This window comes from Procambarus clarkii, chromosome 22, assembly GCF_040958095.1.
Source record: "Procambarus clarkii isolate CNS0578487 chromosome 22, FALCON_Pclarkii_2.0, whole genome shotgun sequence".
NCBI classification, from domain to species: Eukaryota; Metazoa; Arthropoda; class Malacostraca; order Decapoda; family Cambaridae; genus Procambarus; species Procambarus clarkii.
The window spans coordinates 22,997,381-23,016,853 of NC_091171.1; the positions used below are offsets into that span (position 1 = coordinate 22,997,381).

The following is a 19,473-nucleotide window of genomic DNA, read 5'->3' on the forward strand; positions in this document are numbered from 1 at the left end:
CAATGGGTAATAAATAAATTAATCTAATATCTAAAGGAAGTAGACAGCTGAGACTGTACTATTGTGCAAAGTCTCTCCAGATATACTACAGAATACAATCCAAGTTCTGAAACTCTTATGATAATCTACATTCTACAATGCCTCAATGTCCAAAGGAAACCTGTCAGACAGCTGAAAGACAGCTATCTTCATAAGAATATTTAAGAATATGGATAAACAGATAACAAGCAAGACACTACAGGCCTTTTTCATTGACATACACTCAATTTACAGTACTTGAAGAATTATTCAAGGCTAGGCTAGTAGAGCATCTAAGCTAGCATATTTCGTGATCATACCACTGAATGGAAGTCTTATATCTAAAGGAAGTAGACAGCTGAGGCTGTACTATTGTGCAAAGTCTCTCCAGATATACTACAGAATACAATCCAAGTTCTGAAACGAACTTGGATTGTTAGGGAGTTAGGGAGCCGGTCGGCCGAGCGGACAGCACACTGGACTTGTGATCCTGTGGTCCTGGGTTCGATCCCAGGCGCCGGCGAGAAACAATGGGCAAAGTTTCTTTCACCCTATGCCCCTGTTACCTAGCAGTAAATAGGTACCTGGGTGTTAGTCAGCTGTCACGGGCTGCTTCCTGGGGGTGGAGGCCTGGTCGAGGACCGGGCCGCGGGGACACTAAAGCCCCGAAATCATCTCAAGATAACCTCAAGATAACCTCTTGTCTTGCAAACCACGTAGAGTTCTATAACAATATAACAGTGATCAAGTAAGAAAGAAAAATATGCGTTCAATGCATTTTCCTAGACTACCAGAGAGTCTTTGACTCTGTGCCCCACTGGAGGTTAGTTCACAAATTAAACTTCAAAAGTGTTGAGTTTGGCGAGAGTACCTATGCAGCAGCTTACTGAGAGATAATACACCAGAATTAAAGGGGAGCCAAAAATAGTCAGCTGCAGGAATTATTACTAATGGTTCAGTCGAATTAAAGGGAACCAAAAATAGTCAGCTGCAGGAATTATTACTAATGGTTCAGTCGAATTAAAGGGAGCCAAAAATAGTCAGCTGCAGGAATTATTACTAATGGTTCAGTCGAATTAAAGGGAGCCAAAAATAGTCAGCTGCAGGAATTATTACTAATGGTTCAGTCGAATTAAAGGGAGCCAAAAATAGTCAGCTGCAGGAATTATTACTAATGGTTCAGTCGAATTAAAGGGAGCCAAAAATAGTCAGCTGCAGGAATTATTACTAATGGTTCAGTCGAATTAAAGGGGAGCCAAAAATAGTCAGCTGCAGGAATTATTACTAATGGTTCAGTCGAATTAAAGGGAGCCAAAAATAGTCAGCTGCAGGAATTATTACTAATGGTTCAGTCGAATTAAAGGGAGCCAAAAATAGTCAGCTGCAGGAATTATTACTAATGGTTCAGTCTGATTATAAGTTAACCACATAATAGAGGAATCGGGACAAGGTACACAGCTGCAGGCGATGAGTCACAAGTTGACCAGACCACACACTAGAAGGTGAAGGGACGACGACGTTTCGGTCCGTCCTGAACCATTCTCATGTCGATTGTCGACTCAAGAGAATGGTCCAGGACGGACCGAAACGTCGTCGTCCCTTCACCTTCTAGCGTGTGGTCTGGTCAACGTGGGTGAAGATATGATGACCAGACCACACACCTGAAGATGACGAGACGACGACGTTACTGGTCCGTCCTGGACCATTATGATATAAAAGGGTCCCGGCCGGTAGTACAGTCGGGTTCGTTCTCGAACCGAGAATTCCGGGTTCGAATCCCCAGGCGGGACAGAAATGGTTGGGCACGTTTCCTTTCAACCTAATGGCTCTGTTCACCATTCAGTGAGTAGGTACTCATGAGTTAGTCAACTAGCTTGTTGTGGAGTAGCATTCTGGGTGGGGTCAGTAATTCAGCCTTGGGGGTGTGGGGGGACCTCGATAAAAGCCAAACGTGTATGAATACACTCTGGCTTCTTGTCCCTCGACACTGTGAATTCAGTTATCATCAAGTCGTCACAGCTGCTCTAGGAAACGGGTGATTTTAACACCAACAAATGTGCGTATGGAAATGTGTAATGTGTATGGAAATGTGTAATGTGTATGGAAATGTGTAATGTGTATGGAAATGTGTAATAACAAATGTGTAATGAAAATGTCACTGACTACAGAAACCGCACAAGAATATCCCACCAAACAAAGAAACAAAGGTGCAAGACAATGCTTCACTTCGAAAGCGAAAAAGATTCAGAAATAGACACAATGGAGAAACTTACTGCAATGCCGCACAGAAAGACCACAATATATATGTGTAAGTGTATTAAGGCCACATGAAATCCAAGGTGCTGTAAACAATGTTTTCAAGAACAATGCTTATAGCACCTTAATTAAAGGATGTAGATTGCATCTGAATATTTAGTTTTAATATACTTACACATATACTGGGTCTTTCCTTCACCTTCAATAGGCACAATATTCAGTCTGAGATCAGAGCCACTCACTAACATCGGCGGTGTACAGAAAGCTGTTTATATTAATTAAGAATTACGTTCAAGAACCTGTTCAAGAAAGCATTTTAAAGTTTAGGGCGTTGAATACTTGGTGTGTGAGGCCAGTATTGCAGCTCCACACTGTGCTGTGGCACCACACTGTGCTGTGGCACCACACTGTCCTGTGGCGCCACACTGTCCTGTGGCACCACACTGTCCTGTGGCACCACACTGTGCTGTGGCACCACACTGTCCTGTGGCACCACACTGTGCTGTGGCACCACACTGTGCTGTGGCACCACACTGTGCTGTGGCACCACACTGTGCTGTGGCACCACACTGTCCTGTGGCACCACACTGTGCTGTGGCACCACACTGTCCTGTGGCACCACACTGTGCTGTGGCACCACACTGTCCTGTGGCACCACACTGTGCTGTGGCACCACACTGTGCTGTGGCACCACACTGTCCTGTGGCACCACACTGTGCTGTGGCACCACACTGTCCTGTGGCACCACACTGTGCTGTGGCACCACACTGTGCTGTGGCACCACACTGTGCTGTGGCACCACACTGTCCTGTGGCTCCACACTGTGCTGTGGCACCACACTGTCCTGTGGCACCACACTGTCCTGTGGCACCACACTGTCCTGTGGCACCACACTGTGCTGTGGCACCACACTGTGCTGTGGCTCCACACTGTGCTGTGGCTCCACACTGTGCTGTGGCACCACACTGTCCTGTGGCACCACACTGTCCTGTGGCACCACACTGTCCTGTGGCACCACACTGTCCTGTGTCCCCACACTGTCCTGTGGCTCCACACTGTGCTGTGGCACCACACTGTCCTGTGGCACCACACTGCCCTGTGGCACCACACTGCCCTGTGGCACCACGCTGTGCTGTGGCACCACACTGTGCTGTGGCACCACACTGTCCTGTGGCACCACACTGTCCTGTGGCACCATACAGTGCTGTGGCACCACACTGTCCTGTGGCACCACACTGCCCTGTGGCACCATTCAGCGCCAAAATAGGGACGTAAAGAAGAAACTGTTATAGGACATACCAAGTGGACTACATCGCGCTACACTGGAATAGGAGACGAGATAAAGATGACTTGATCACAGCATTAAAAATCCTCAGTGACACAAGCAAAGTGGACAAGGATAGAATTAAAATCAAAACACGTGAGGAGCCAGAGTGAAATGCAACTCTTCAGTGTGTGTTAAAAGCAGCCAGAACCGGGAAGAGGCTTAGTCAAATTCTTTTAATTTACACAGGAGCAAGAGAAGGTAGGGGTAGGGGAGAGAGGAGTGTCTGGAGCCATTATATTAAGTAGCAAGTGACCAGAAGGGGCTCACCATAGCCCGTGCTACATGGAAATTTTTGTTCCAGTAGCTGAATTTAAAATAAAAACCAGAAGGCGGAGTCTAGGAGCTCATGTTCACTCTGCTCATGTTCACATTGAGGCGAGCACGCACGCACGCGCGCACGCACACACACACACACACACACACACACACACACACACACACACACACACACACACACACACACACACACACACACACACACACACACAGGGAGGGGGAGTGGCACTCCTAATAAAGCAGAAATGGAAGTTTGAAGACCTGGGAAATCGGGTTACCAATGAGTGCACAAGCTTCATACATGGAACTCTGACAGTAGATGAGAGGAAGATTGTGATCTTGGTAATCTACAATCCCCCACCAAACAGTAGAAGACCCAGGCAGGAGTATGATGACAACAACAAGGCATGTATAGATGAACTGCAGAAGGCAGCAACACTAGCCCACAGAATGAGAGCGAAGCTGCTGATCATGGGGGACCTAAATCATGGAGAGATAAATTGGAAATCAAGGAATCCCCATGGAGGGGACGAAACGTGAGGAGTAAAATTAGTAGATGTTATAGACAGGAATTTCCTAACACAACATGTGAAGGAAGACACAAGGGAAAGAGGAGGAAATGCACCGAGCCTATTAGACCTGATTTTCACCCAGAACGTAGAAGATATCGAGAATTTAGAGCATGAAATACCTCTAGGGGCCAGTGACCATTGTGTCCTAGTCTTTGACTACATGATGGAATTCAAACTTATGACCATGTGACAAGAGATCTGGGAAAGGAGAGTTGACTACAGGAAAGGGGACTATAAGAGGATAAGGGACTACCTGGGTGAAGTGCAGTGGGAGGAAGAAATTAGAGGAAAAACAGTCCAAGATATGATGGACCTAGTCATACAGAAATGCCAGGAGGCCGAAGAGAGATTTATACCAACAGTAAAGGGAAAAAATAAGGAATATAATAACCCATGGTTTAATAGACAGTGTCAGGAAGCAAAAATGGCCAGCAGGCGGGAGTGGAGGAAGTACAGAAGACAAAGAACAGAGGACAACAGGATCAGATACAACAGAGCTAGGAACGATTACATTAACATAAGACGAACATCGGAAAGGGACTATGAGAACGATACTGCAATCAAAGCGAAAAAACAACCTAAGTTACTACATAGTCATGTAAGAAGAAAAATGTCGGTGAACGACCAAGTGACAAGAATAAGGAAGACAGAGGGGGCATATACTGAAAGTGACAAGGAAATCTGCGAGGCACTGAATGCCAGTTTCCATGGCGTGTTCACTACCGAGCCTGAGCAGCTCCCATTGTTGGAAGGGGTTACCCTAGATGAAAGACTATCAGATATAGAGGTGACAGCAGAGGAGGTAATGAAACAGTTGACAACTCTAGATGCAACTAAAGCAGTTGGACCAGACAAAGTATCACCGTGGATACTAAAAGAAGCGTGCCTCTGGCAATGATCTTTAATGAGTCACTTATGTCGGGAGAATTGCCCAGTTGCTGGAAGAAGGCAAATGTCATGCCGATCTTCAAGAAAGGTGATAGGGAGGAGGCACTTAACTATAGACCTGTATCACTGACAAGCATCCCCTGTAAAATACTGGTAAGAATAATTAGGCTACGACTGGTTGCACACCTGGAGAACATTAGGTTTGTGAACAAACATCAACATGGGTTCTGGACAGGGAAATCGTGCCTAACAAACCTTCTGGAATTCTATGATAAAATAACGAGGATAAGGCAGGACAGAGATGGTTGGGCAGACTGCATATTTCTGGACTGCCAAAAAGCCTTTGATACAGTACCGCACATGAGACTGCTGTTCAAGCTCGAGAGGCAGGCGGGGGTGGGGGGAAAGGTCCTAGCATGGATAAGGAACTACCTAACAGGAAGGAGCCAAAGAGTTACGGTAAGGGGCGAGAAGTCGGACTGGCGAACAGTAACAAGTGGAGTACCACAAGGATCGGTGCTGGGACCAATTCTATTCCTTGTATATGTTAACGACATGTTTACAGGCGTAGAGTCCTACATGTTGATGTTTGCGGATGACGCAAAGTTGATGAGAAGAGTTGTGACAGATGAGGATTGCAGGATCCTCCAAGAGGACCTGAACAGGTTGCAGAGATGGTCAGAGAAATGGCTACTGGAATTCAACACGAGCAAATGTAAAGTTATGGAAATGGGACTAGGAGATTGTTATGATCTCAGCCTACAGGAGAAACGAGTCTCCCCCTTGAGAGTTATTCAACAAGCCTGACCTAACTAGAAAGTATAGGAAATATAGAGCCAATGACACAGATGTAAAATAGTTTGTTGGATTCAATGAACAGTTTAAGATTATGGGCAGTAAATAAGGAAATAGATAAATGACTGGTTAGGAGATGTGGATATTTTGCTGGAGGCGTGAGGCTCGTTTCTGGAGGGCTTTGACCTCACTTGAGGCCAGACATCGCAGGGGGAAAGCCACGCTCCGTTTGAGCACCCGTCAGAAAGGAACCCCTAGTGATATATCTCCAAGAGAAGAGAAGTGTACCGACGTGCCAGCTGTGGAATTGAGCTGAGAACGTTTTGGTCTCAAGTCCTGGGCGACGAGGATTGTTTATTAAACCGCCCAGAGGCATTATTGTGGGCTGTGACAGCGCCCTGACCAGGCTTCGTCAGAGGGAGGAGCGCCCTCGACTAGACAATCTGTGGTAAGCATGATTTAAGCCAGTTCATAGTGATTGCTTGTAGTTGGTTGTGTGCCCAGCGACAGTAGCAATGTTTATTGATGAGTTAGAAATGTTTTGGTAAGGCAGGAAGCCTAAATAAGAGGACGGAGATGAAAGAGACAGCTGGAGGGACGAGCAGCGCATCCTCTCGCGTCGACCGCTTGGAGCCAACTGACTGAGGGGCGGCGGAGGAGAGTGTGGAGGCCCGCCGGGCAGGTGGAGCATGGACCCGCCCAACGGGGGAGTCCACTCTCACAGTATGTAGAGGACAGATAGAGGTTTAAGGCAAACATATTGTGTGATTATTTTTGTTTATGTGTTAAAGGGGAAACATTTTTATTGGAGTGTCGATGGGTTGCAGGTTTGTCCTTTGGGGAAGAAGTTGCTGAGAACTTCGAAGCCAGCACAGAGGGAGTAGTTGATGAGACTCCAAGGTAGTGGAGGAAAGGACCTCGAGCTGTGAGGAGAAGCAGTGAAGATGAGTGTCACGTGCTTCTGTAGAGGTGGTGAAGCACCATAGTTGCTCGAGGGAACTTCATGGTGTAGCAGCCAAGAGAGCTGTGGAGGAACCTAGCAGAAGGGTGAAGCACAAAGGAAAACTTCATGGTAGCAGCCTGGAGGAGCTGCAGAGGATCCTGGTAGTTAAGCCCGGAAGAACCTGAAGAGATCAGGGTAGTGAACTTCCAGAGGTGGAAGGGAAGTTCTGGTGGATTACTTGTAGGGAGGTGATAGAGTGTTTGTCATTAGCGTGCAAGGCGCAATGAGAGGTGAGTGATTGTTTGCATTCTTATGTCAAGGAGTGTTTTATACTGAAGTTTAGAGTCAGTCGTAGGCTGGATTACCTACAGATGTATGTGTTCTAGGACTGATAGAGTGATCGACTGATCATTGTTGTGTATCAAGGAACATTTATACTGATATATGTTATTGCATTCACATGCTGATTTTCTTTGTACACATTTATATATATATATATATATATATATATATATATATATATATATATATATATATATATATATATATATATATTCTCTTGCTGATGGTGCAACAGTGTATGTAGACTTGATCAACTTGAGGAGGTTGATAGTATCAGGTGGTGAACCAGGAGATGGGATACCACTTGATAAGCTGATGATAGAGTTCTGATGGTGTTGGAGTGCAACCTGATTGTAATAGTATAGAGTATAGGATTCATTATTATTATATGTGTGTACGTATTGTGTATGTGCTTTGTCCAGTAAATGCATTCCAATTTGTTGGTGTTTGCCCTTGTCCTAGTGAGGCTTCCCAGGAAATAGTAAAGGAAGAGAGAGAGAGAGAAAGAACCAAGAACCACCGCTGTGGACAGGGTAAGATGGAAAATTAGTAAGTGAAAGGGGATTGAGGAGATCATATCACATAAGGAGAGAGTGGGGAGTCACAGCGGCTCGAGTGGGTGTGTGCATGTGACAACTAGGCTAAGTGTTGGAGCCGCATTCCCTAAACGTGTGACGTTGAGCCCCTCTCCAAGAGCCAGAAGCGCCTAGTGTGATCTCCTAGTGAGGTATAAGCACTCTACCGAGTTGTGGGTTGGGTTGTCCGTAAAGGGGGAACAACACGATAACACCACCAACACACACATCTATAATAGAGATAGGAGACCAAAGAGATAGTACACAATGAAGGGAAACAGCCTACCTGTGACGACACGCGAAAGAGACCCGGGTGTAGACGTAACACCTAATCTATCTCCTGAGGCACATATAAATAGGATAACGACAGCAGCGTACTCTACACTGGCAAAAGTTAGAACATCATTCAGAAACCTAAGTAAGGAGGCATTTAGGGCGCTTTACACTGCCTACGTGAGGCCAGTCTTAGAGTATGCCGCCTCATCATGGAGTCCCCATCTGAAGAAGCATATAATGAAACTGGAAAAGGTTCAGAGGTTTGCAACGAGACTCGTCCCAGAGCTACGAGGGATGGGGTATGAGGAGCGCCTGAGGGAACTGTGCCTTACGACACTAGAAAGAAGAAGGGAGAGGGAAGACATGATAGGAACGTATAAAATACTCAGAGGGATTGACAGAGTGGACATAGACGGAATGTTCACACGGAATAGTAACAGAACGAGGGGACATGGATGGAAGCTTGAAACTCAGATGAGTCACAGAGATGTTAGGAAGTTTTCTTTTAGCGTGAGAGTAGTGGGAAAATGGAATGCACTTCAGGAACAGGTTGTGAAAGCAAATACTATTCATAATTTTAAAACCAGGTATGACAGGGAAATGGGACAGGAGTCATTGCTGTAAACAACCGATGCACGAAAGGCGGGATCCAAGAGTCAATGCTCGATCCTGCAGACACAACTAGGTGAGTACACACACACACAGGTGGATGAATCATGGTCACGGAAATACCGCTGGTGGCCATAATTATGGAGGTTTCCACCGCCGCCGCCCTCCTGGCTTGCTTCCCTGACACTCCCACCATCCCTGCCTCACTCACTCACGCCCTGCCTCACTCACTCACGCCCTGCCTCACTCACTCACGCCCTGCCTCACTCACTCACGCCCTGCCTCACTCACTCACGCCCTGCCTCACTCACTCACGCCCTACCTCACTCACTCCCGCCCTGCCACACTCACTCACGCCCTGCCTCACGCCCTGCCTCACTCACTCACGCCCTGCCTCACTCACTCACGCCCTGCCTCACTCACTCACGCCCTGCCTCACTCACTCACGCCCTACCTCACTCACTCCCGCCCTGCCACACTCACTCACGCCCTGCCTCACTCACTCACGCCCTGCCTCACTCACTCACGCCCTGCCTCACTCACTCACGCCCTGCCTCACGGTGGACAAAGACAAACTCTTCAGCACGGGTGGGACACGAACAAAGGGACACAGGTGGAAACCGAGTATCCAAATGAGCCACAGAGACATTAGAAATAATTTTTCCAGTGGCAGAGTAGTTAACGGATGGAATGCATTAGGAAGTGATGTGGTGGAAGCTGACTCCATACAAAACTTCAAATGTAGATATGACAGAGCTCAATAGGCTCAAAAATTTGTACACCAGTTGATTGACGGTTGAGAGGCGGGACCAAAGAGCCAAAGCTAAACCCCCGCAAGCACAACTAGGTGAGTACTCACGCCCTGCCTCACTTCGAACAATCTGTTCTTAATGACCGACCACGGTACTGAATCACGGTACTGAGCCACGGTACTGAATCACGGTACTGAACGACGGTGCTGAATCACGGTACTGAGCCACGGTACTGAGTCACAGTACCGAGCAATACACGGACACAGTTGTGTGGCCATCGACCCCAAGGGTGGCGCTGGCTGTATCCGGACAATGAGCGTTTGGCTGGATTCTGTAATTATGACTCTTAGGTCTATTTCAAGCACTGAATCCGGAATTAGGCTGTTCAGTAGCGCATAACACCAGGAAACACTTGTTGATAAACTGATAGTTTCTGATTATTTAATTGTTGTTAGATTTACCGCAGATACAAGTGTTAGATCGTAAGACTAAAAATCAGTGTTCTTCAGTATAATTGTTTAACGTATTAGCTAGAATTAATTTCTGAGAGGTCTGGAGAGAGAGAGGCTCGAACCACGGAGCGTGAAAATGCCACCTCCATGTTCTCACCACTCAGCCATGATACACTGGATAATTAATTCTTACTTCTACGTTATTCTGAATTTCAACGTATATATATCTGCAAGACTTTACCCATGCCGGGCGTATTTCCTCGTTAAATACGTGTATGTATTTCTAGCAGTCAGTTTATGGTTGACAGGAACGTGCGCATTGCAAGTATGGTATACAAATTTTAATGTATTCTGGAATAGGTGATTGTGTTTATTTTAGGCTACAACCAGTCTGGAGCCTAGTGAACCTGGTAAATGTTAAGGAATAAACTTTATCGTTTAATCCATAATATTTACTCATGGTTATCTGATATATTTCTGTCGATCTTTTTCTAGTTACTTCAATTTTTTTTGAAAAGTTTAAATTAAATTTTCTTCTAAGATCCTCGTTAATCTCTCATAACACTCAGTCTTTTGTTTCTTTTTCTGTTTGTATTCACACAATCCAGTCATTGTTCTCGAACGGGTCGGTACAGGAACGGCCACGACGCTTCTTGCCAGGATAGGCGTTCCATACTCGCTGAGCCAAATGGTTTCTGGATCATACCCCAGCTACTAGTCCTGGTAGCCTATTCACGAAAGCACTTATGCAAGCACTTTGGAACGTGTACATCTTTCGTCAATCTTTGACGGCTTTGGTTACATTTATTAAACAGTTTACAAGCATGAAAACTTCCCATTCAACTGTTGTTATTGTTATAAACAGCCTCCTGGTGCTTCGGAGCTCATTAACTGTTTAATAATTGTAAACAAAGCCGTCAAAGATTGAGAAAAGATGTACAGGTTCGTAAGTGTTTGCGTAACTGCTTCGTGAATCTAGACCCTAGTTCCAATAGCCATTCTGGTGAAGTGCTTTCTCCTGATAATTTCAATTAATTTGATGTTATTAACTGCTCTTGCAGGGACAACAGATACCACTCGTATCCAGAGAAATAAACTGCTATTGTTAAACACAAATTATATCAAATAATAATGGAAAATGTCATAAAACTTTAACAAATAGAGTTGTATTCATACACATAAAAACTGACAAATATTTACTCACCATCGTGTTAAAAAAAGACGCAAACCCGTTTTTTTTCAAATTAAACATTATTATTACCAGGAACAAAACAAATGGAAGTTCATGACAACTAATGACGTTCTATAAATATCATCCGGTTCATCATTCTCGCAGGAAGTTTAATTAACAGGAAACACTGTCCACTGGATCTTCACACAGGTCAACCAACTCAGCATGATTCATCGAGCCGGGATCACTGTGACAGATCTTCCACCGTTGATATGTCGCAGGAAGAGAGGGATAGGCTGGAAAATGGTTGTGAGGAAAGGAAGGAAAGTGAGAGAGAGAGAGAGAGAGAGAGAGAGAGAGAGAGAGAGAGAGAGAGAGAGAGAGAGAGAGAGAGAGAGAGAGAGAGAGAGAGAGAGAGAGAGAGAGAGAGTTAAATGGGAAGGGTGAGAGGTTGGTCGATGGGACGGTGGCGGACGGAGGAGAGGGTAGATACTATCCCGCCGTGGAAGCATCCCTTGACAGGCGAGTCCCACCCTACCCGGCTGACCCCAGCACTGGGACACTCGCTCCTAGGATTCACAAAACTCCACAAAACCCCTAAAACTCCTCAATATAATCAAATCTCCTTCAGAACTCTTTACTCGATTGGTGGAATTTTACCTGAAAGTTTGAAGACAACAGCTTCAAGTGCTCTAAATGATCATCGATCCCTTGACCTTCAACTTCATTACCCTCCAATTTAAGAAAATAAAAGAAACAATTAAATTACCAGACTCATCTGAGGAGGTTGACCTCAAACTTTCCTTAGTAATAACATTATATAAATTATATTAAATCTTAAAACGAACTTGCAGAATTAGTAACAGGGAACTAATAATTAGTAATTACCTGGGGGAATTTACTTCAAACCACTATGTAATTAGTGATATTATTTTCTCCATATCCATGGTTAGCTTAAGTTAAGGTTAGGTTAAGTTAAAGTTAGCTTAGATTTTGATACATTTGGCTATGTTAATACGGTAAATTATTCTTAAACAAGTGAAAATGTGAAATTAAAAAACTATTTGAGTATCCCCTAGTATTGTATGTACAGAAAACCAAATTCTTCTGATCATTTAAAAGAAAACGAGTTAAGTATAGAATCTATATATTTTACACCAACGATTTTTAATAACATTAAGTTATAACATGCGAATATTCTCAGTTCAGGACAAAGGCACTCTTGCCAGTTACACTCCAATGGCCGCCAGTCTCACAGTCGAACTTATCAACAAGCACAAGGCTCAAGACCTAAGACTAGGACTTGATGGCATTTTCTGAATCGTCAAGACCTTAGACCAAGTTTTAAGGTAGTTCTTGAATCATCAAGCCATCAGAGCATGTGATGCTCTCTGTTTTCTTCTTACACGGGTGGGTACAGGAGTAGACGACTCCTGATACCTTCAGCAGGCTGGGAGCTTTCCCCTTTCCCCATAGCTTATGGTAAGCCTTACCTAATAACTGCGGGCTCACCATAGCCCGTGCTACTTGGAACTTTTTGTTCCAGGTAGCAAATCTTAAACAACAATAACAACTTACCTAATAGTCTCGCCTGGAACACGACTCGCTAATCGATTAACACCCAGGTACCCATTTACTGCTGGGTAAAGAGGAGCGAACAATTAAGGATTGGCGCTTAGTCAATCTTCCTTGGACAGGATACGAACCTAGACCAAACTGCTCGCAACGCGCGGAGTGTGTTAATACCACTGTGCCACTAAAGACTTTTTGATCATCAAGATTTTAGAGCTTGTGGTGTTAACCTCTAGATCATCAAGACATTACGAACATGTGGTGTTGACTTGATATTATCAAAACTTTAAAACTTGTGACGCTGGCTATGTTGATGGTATCACTCTGTGTTGAAACGGATTCGTTTAACACTGACCGTTGTCCTGTCGCTTACTACCCGCACCTGGTTGACACCGCAGGCGCCATACCAGTAGGGTAGACACTGGTCACGTGTCTACCCTACGGTATACCAGTAGGGTAGACATTGGTCACGTGTCTACCCTACGGTATACCAGTAGGGTAGACATTGGTCACGTGTCTACCCTACGGTATACCAGTAGGGTAGACATTGGTCACGTGTCTACCCTACGGTATACCAGTAGGGTAGACATTGGTCACGTGTCTACCCTACGGTATACCAGTAGGGTAGACACTGGTCACGTGTCTACCCTACGGTATACCAGTAGGGTAGACATTGGTCACGTGTCTACCCTACGGTATACCAGTAGGGTAGACATTGGTCACGTGTCTACCCTACGGTATACCAGTAGGGTAGACATTGGTCACGTGTCTACCCTACGGTATACCAGTAGGGTAGACATTGGTCGCGTGTCTACCCTACGGTATACCAGTAGGGTAGACATTGGTCACGTGTCTACCCTACGGTATACCAGTAGGGTAGACACTGGTCACGTGTCTACCCTACGGTATACCAGTAGGGTAGACACTGGTCACGTGTAAACCCTACGGTATACCAGTAGGGTAGACACTGGTCACGTGTCTACCCTACGGTATACCAGTAGGGTAGACACGTGACCCTAGAATCAACCAACTAAGCGAGGTGGTTATCTTGAGATGATTTCGGGGCTTTAGTGTCCCGCGGCCCGGTCCTCGACCAGGCCTCTACCCCCAGGAAGCAGCTCGTGACAGCTGACTAACACCCAGGTACCTATTTCACTGCTAGGTAACAGGGGCATAGGGTGAAAGAAACTCTGCCCATTGTTTCTCGCCGACGCCTGGGATCGAACCCAGGACCACAGGATCACAAGTCCAGCGTGCTGTCCGCTCGGCCGACCGGCTCCCTCAGTGGTGGCAGTGCATTTTAAAATCATCATCACGTACATCAGAATACGATAGGTCAAAATATGTTGTCCATGGAGGCGGACCTAACCAATAGGTGAAGGAAAATGCAGTGTGAAGGAACAAGAGGAAAGCTGATGGAAGTTGAGACGCTGGGGCCCACCCGTAGCAAGAGGGTGGTAAGATGCCATTATTACAAACGAGTTAGGTTGCACAAAGTGAACAATTAGTCACCATCAGTGACGTAGGAGACGTCACTGCCAAGGATACAACAGTAGGCGGGAGAGAATCAGAAGGGGGAATATACAAGATCAGAGCAGGATTGGTGGCCAACAGCTATAGCTCACTGCTTTGCCAGCAGGGTTGACCTCGCTTCTCCCTGCTGGTAAAGCAGAGAGCGTTTATCCCTCCCTGGGAAGGGGTAAACCTATCATTGTAAACCGACCGAGCCAACTCTAAGCTCTCGTTGTCTCCACGTGCGCCTGGATGGGGTGTTAAGCAGAAGGTATCCTACAAAAACAAACTGGACCACATTTCCCTGCACCAGCCTCTGGCCACAACAAGGGAAGGTATACAAGCATGTATACACTAATAACATGCAGGTATACACTGAAGGGTCTAAAATACAAGCTCCAGAGATTGATAAACACAACCCCCCCCCTCTCTCCTCCCCTCCCAACCCAATGCCCACTCGGCCCAAGTCTGACAGGCTCGCCACTCAGATTAGCCGATTGATTAAATTGGGTCTCTCTGGACTACCCATTATATCCCTATCTTCCCACTAAGGGAGTGTGTGTGTTGTCCCCGCGGGAACTTGTCCTCTTAAAAAGAACGTCGCTTTTGGCCGTTTACCAGTATGGCCGAATATGGACGTAATTTGAAAATGAAAAAAAAAATGAAAATAAATTTGGGATTTTTTTAACAACAGTAAGTTAAGGGTCCTCTGATAGGTTAGGTGGGCAGGAAATTCTCATAAAGTTTCAAAACGTTATGAAAAACGTTAATGGAAAGTTGCCTCTTCTAAGCTTGCCGAGTAAGCCGGACGACTCAAACAGAAAACGGAACAGTACGTCACTTTTGTGAGTCGATTTCATTTCAAATTACGTCCAAATTTGGCCATAGCGCGCATACCAGCCAAAAGTGACGTTATTTTTAAGAGGACGGGGTTGCTGGGCAGGCTCAGCCATCAGGCTCAACCACCAAATAGGAACAAGCAATACGTAGCTCCAAGCACAAGAGGCAAAAGCACTTGGGAGGAATTCTCGTCTTCAACATCACAGCAGGCAAGAGATGAGCACAATAAAAACTGTATTTCCCCCTCCCCCCCTCCCCCCCCTCCCTCTACTCCCCCCCACACATCCCAAACGCCTCCTCTCACCCCAAAATCCCCCTCCCCCCCTCCCCCCCTCCCTCTACTCCCCCCCACACATCCCAAACGCCTCCTCTCACCCCAAAATCCCCCTCCCACACTCCCCCAGACACCATGTGCCTCTATCAAGGGCTTTTCTTACTGTCAAGATACAGAGGTTCTCTGATATCAACTACTTCCAATGCACTGGAAACGATTGAGAGTAAAGAGGGAGCATGGGTAGTCATGGGGAAGTATGAGGGAGCGTGGGGAAGAATGAGGGAGCGTGGGGAAGAATGAGGGAGCGTGGGGAAGAATGAGGGAGCGTGGGGAAGAATGAGGGAGCGTGGGGAAGTATGAGGGAGCGTGGGGAAGAATGAGGGAGCGTGGGGAAGAATGAGGGAGCGTGGGGAAGAATGAGGGAGCGTGGGGAAGAATGAGGGAGCGTGGGGAAGTATGAGGGAGCGTGGGGAAGAATGAGGGAGCGTGGGGAAGAATGAGGGAGCGTGGGGAAGAATGAGGGAGCGTGGGAAAGAATGAGGGAGCGTGGGGAAGAATGAGGGAGCGTGGGGAAGAATGAGGGAGCGTGGGGAAGTATGAGGGAGCGTGGGGAAGTATGAGGGAGCGTGGGGAAGAATGAGGGAGCGTGGGGAAGTATGAGGGAGCGTGGGGAAGAATGAGGGAGCGTGGGGAAGAATGAGGGAGCGTGGGGAAGAATGAGGGAGCGTGGGAAAGAATGAGGGAGCGTGGGGAAGAATGAGGGAGCGTGGGGAAGAATGAGGGAGCGTGGGGAAGTATGAGGGAGCGTGGGGAAGTATGAGGGAGCGTGGGGAAGAATGAGGGAGCGTGGGGAAAAATGAGGGAGCGTGGGAAAGAATGAGGGAGCGTGGGGAAGAATGAGGGAGCGTGGGGAAGAATGAGGGAGCGTGGGGAAGTATGAGGGAGCGTGGGGAAGTATGAGGGAGCGTGGGGAAGAATGAGGGAGCGTGGGGAAGAATGAGGGAGCGTGGGAAAGAATGAGGGAGCGTGGGGAAGAATGAGGGAGCGTGGGGAAGAATGAGGGAGCGTGGGGAAGTATGAGGGAGCGTGGGGAAGTATGAGGGAGCGTGGGGAAGTATGAGGGAGCGTGGGGAGGTATGAGGAAGTATGAGGGAGCGTGAGGAAGTATGAGGGAGCGTAGGGAAGTATGAGGGAGCGTGGGGAAGTATGAGGGAGCGTGGGGAAGTATGAGGGAGCGTGGGGAAGTATGAGGGAGAGTGGGGAAATATGAGGGAGCGTGGGGAAGTATGAGGGAGCGTGGGGAAGTATGAGGGAGCGTGGGGAAGTATGAGGTAGCGTGGGGAAGTATGAGGGAGCGTGGGGAAGTATGAGGGAGTGTGGGGAAGTATGAGGGAGCGTGGGGAAGTATGAGGGAGCGTGGGGAAGTATGAGGGAGCGTGGGGAAGTATGAGGGAGCGTGGGGAAGTATGAGGGAGCGTGGGGAAGTATGAGGGAGCGTGAGGAAGTATGAGGGAGCGTGGGGAAGAATGAGGGAGCGTGGGGAAGTATGAGGGAGCGTGGGGAAGTATGAGGGAGCGTGGGGAAGTATGAGGGAGCGTGGGGAAGTATGAGGGAGCGTGGGGAAGTATGAGGGAGCGTGGGGAAGTATGAGGGAGCGTGGGGAAGTATGAGGGAGAGTAGGGAAGTATGAGGGAGCGTGGGGAAGTATGAGGGAGCGTAGGGAAGTATGAGGGAGCGTGGGGAAGTATGAGGGAGCGTGGGGAAGTATGAGGGAGAGTGGGGAAGTATGAGGGAGCGTGGGGAAGTATGAGGGAGCGTAGGGAAGTATGAGGGAGCGTGGGGAAGTATGAGGGAGCGTGGGGAGGTATGAGGAAGTATGAGGGAGCGTGAGGAAGTATGAGGGAGCGTGGGGAAGAATGAGGGAGCGTGGGGAAGTATGAGGGAGCGTGGGGAAGTATGAGGGAGCGTGGGGAAGTATGAGGGAGCGTGAGGAAGTATGAGGGAGCGTGGGAAAGTACGAGGGAGCATTGGGAAGTATGAGGGAGCGTAGGGAAGTACGAAGGAACATTGGGAAGTATGAGGGAGCGTAGGGAAGTACGAGGGAGCATTGGGAAGTATGAGGGAGCGTAGGGAAGTACGAGGGAGCATTGGGAAGTATGAGGGAGCGTAGGGAAGTATGAGGGAGCGTGGGGGGGTATGAGGAAGTTTGAGGGAGCGTGAGGAAGTATGAGGGAGCGTGGGGAAGTATGAGGAAGTATGAGGGAGCGTGGGGAGGTATGAGGGAGCGTGGGGAGGTATGAGGGAGCGTAGGGAAGTACGAGGGAGCATTGGGAAGTATGAGGGAGCGTAGGGAAGTATGAGGGAGCGTGGGGGGGTATGAGGAAGTTTGAGGGAGCGTGAGGAAGTATGAGGGAGCGTGGGGAAGTATGAGGAAGTATGAGGGAGCGTGGGGAGGTATGAGGGAGCGTGGGGAAGTATGAGGGAGCGTGGGGAAGTATGAGGGAGCGTGGGGAAGTATGAGGGAGAGTGGGGAAGTATGAGGGAGCGTGGGGAAGTATGAGGGAGCGTGGGGAAGTATGAGGGAGCGTGAGGAAGTATGAGGGAGCGTGGGGAAGTATGAGGGAGCGTGAGGAAGTATGAGGGAGCGTGGGGAAGTATGAGGGAGCGTGGGGAAGTATGAGGGACCGTGGGGAGGTATGAGGAAGTATGAGGGAGCGTGGGGAGGTATGAGGGAGCGTGGGGAGGTATGAGGGAGCGTAGGGAAGTATGAGGGAGCGTGGGGAGGTATGAGGGAGCGTAGGGAAGTATGAGGGAGCGTGGGGAAGTATGAGGGAGCGTGAGGAAGTATGAGGGAGCGTGGGGGGGGGTCATAAATAGCTAGACCAGATGAGTCACCTGGCTGGACCACAGCCCTGAACGTGACTTCCGGCCACCACCAGTGTCCTCGTGCCGGCCGCTGCCCTCATCTCCGCCCACCTGCTTCTTAATTTATATTTAAATTTTGCCCCGAGGAGCGAGTTTATTGGGCAGCGCCACTCATCCTGTGAGTGGACACACCGCCATAGTGACAGTATTGGGCAGCGCCACTCATCCTGTGAGTGGACACACCGCCATAGTGACAGTATTGGGCAGCGCCACTCATCCTGTGAGTGGACACACCGCCATAGTGACAGTATTGGGCAGCGCCACTCATCCTGTGAGTGGACACACCGCCATAGTGACAGTATTGGGCAGCGCCACTCATCCTGTGAGTGGACACACCGCCATAGTGACAGTATTGGGCAGCGCCACTCATCCTGTGAGTGGACACACCGCCATAGTGACAGTATTGGGCACGCCACTCATCCTGTGAGTGGACACACCGCCATAGTGACAGTATTGGGCAGCGCCACTCATCCTGTGAGTGGACACACCGCCATTGTGACAGTATTGGGCAGCGTCACTCATCCTGTGAGTGGACATACCGCCATAGTGACAGTATTGGGCAGCGTCACTCATCCTGTGAGTGGACATACCGCCATAGTGACAGTATTGGGTAGCGCCACTCATCCTATGAGAGGACACACCGCCATAGTGACAGTATTGGGCAGCTCCACTCATCCTGTGAGTGGACACACCGCCATAGTGACAGTATTGGGCAGCGCCACTCATCCTGTGAGTGGACACACCGCCATAGTGACAGTATTGGGCAACGCCACTCATCCTGTGAGTGGACACGCCGCCATAATGACAGTATTGGGCAGCGCCACTCATCCTGTAAGTGAACACACCGCCAAAGCAGCATGTACAACACTCCCCAAAAGGAAGAAAACCCGCTGGGTTGTTCATCCTGTCACTTGTACCCAGACACAGCTGGGACTTGCTTAACTGTCTCAAGTGAACAGCTTCTCAAACAAGAAGATTAACATCTGTCAATCCTTAAAAGCTTACGTTATCTTGCGGGTACAAAATGGAGAAATCTTTAAGAACAGTATCAATATTTGACAAATAGTGTTTTCCTAACTCAAACAATGTGGGGTTTAT

At 47.9% G+C, this 19,473-nt stretch overlaps 2 protein-coding genes across 3 annotated transcripts in view; both read right to left on the reverse strand.

Moving 5' to 3' along the window:
• The window catches only part of LOC123757937 (monocarboxylate transporter 9), a 589,339-nt gene that overhangs the window by 181,474 nt on the left and 388,392 nt on the right, over nt 1-19,473 (reverse strand). The window lies entirely within an intron of this gene.
• Nucleotides 15,640-17,778, reverse strand: LOC138367450 (DNA-directed RNA polymerase II subunit RPB1-like). Its single transcript, XM_069329106.1, has one exon. It carries the CDS (start codon nt 17,776-17,778, stop codon nt 15,640-15,642), a length of 2,139 nt encoding a protein of 712 aa, XP_069185207.1.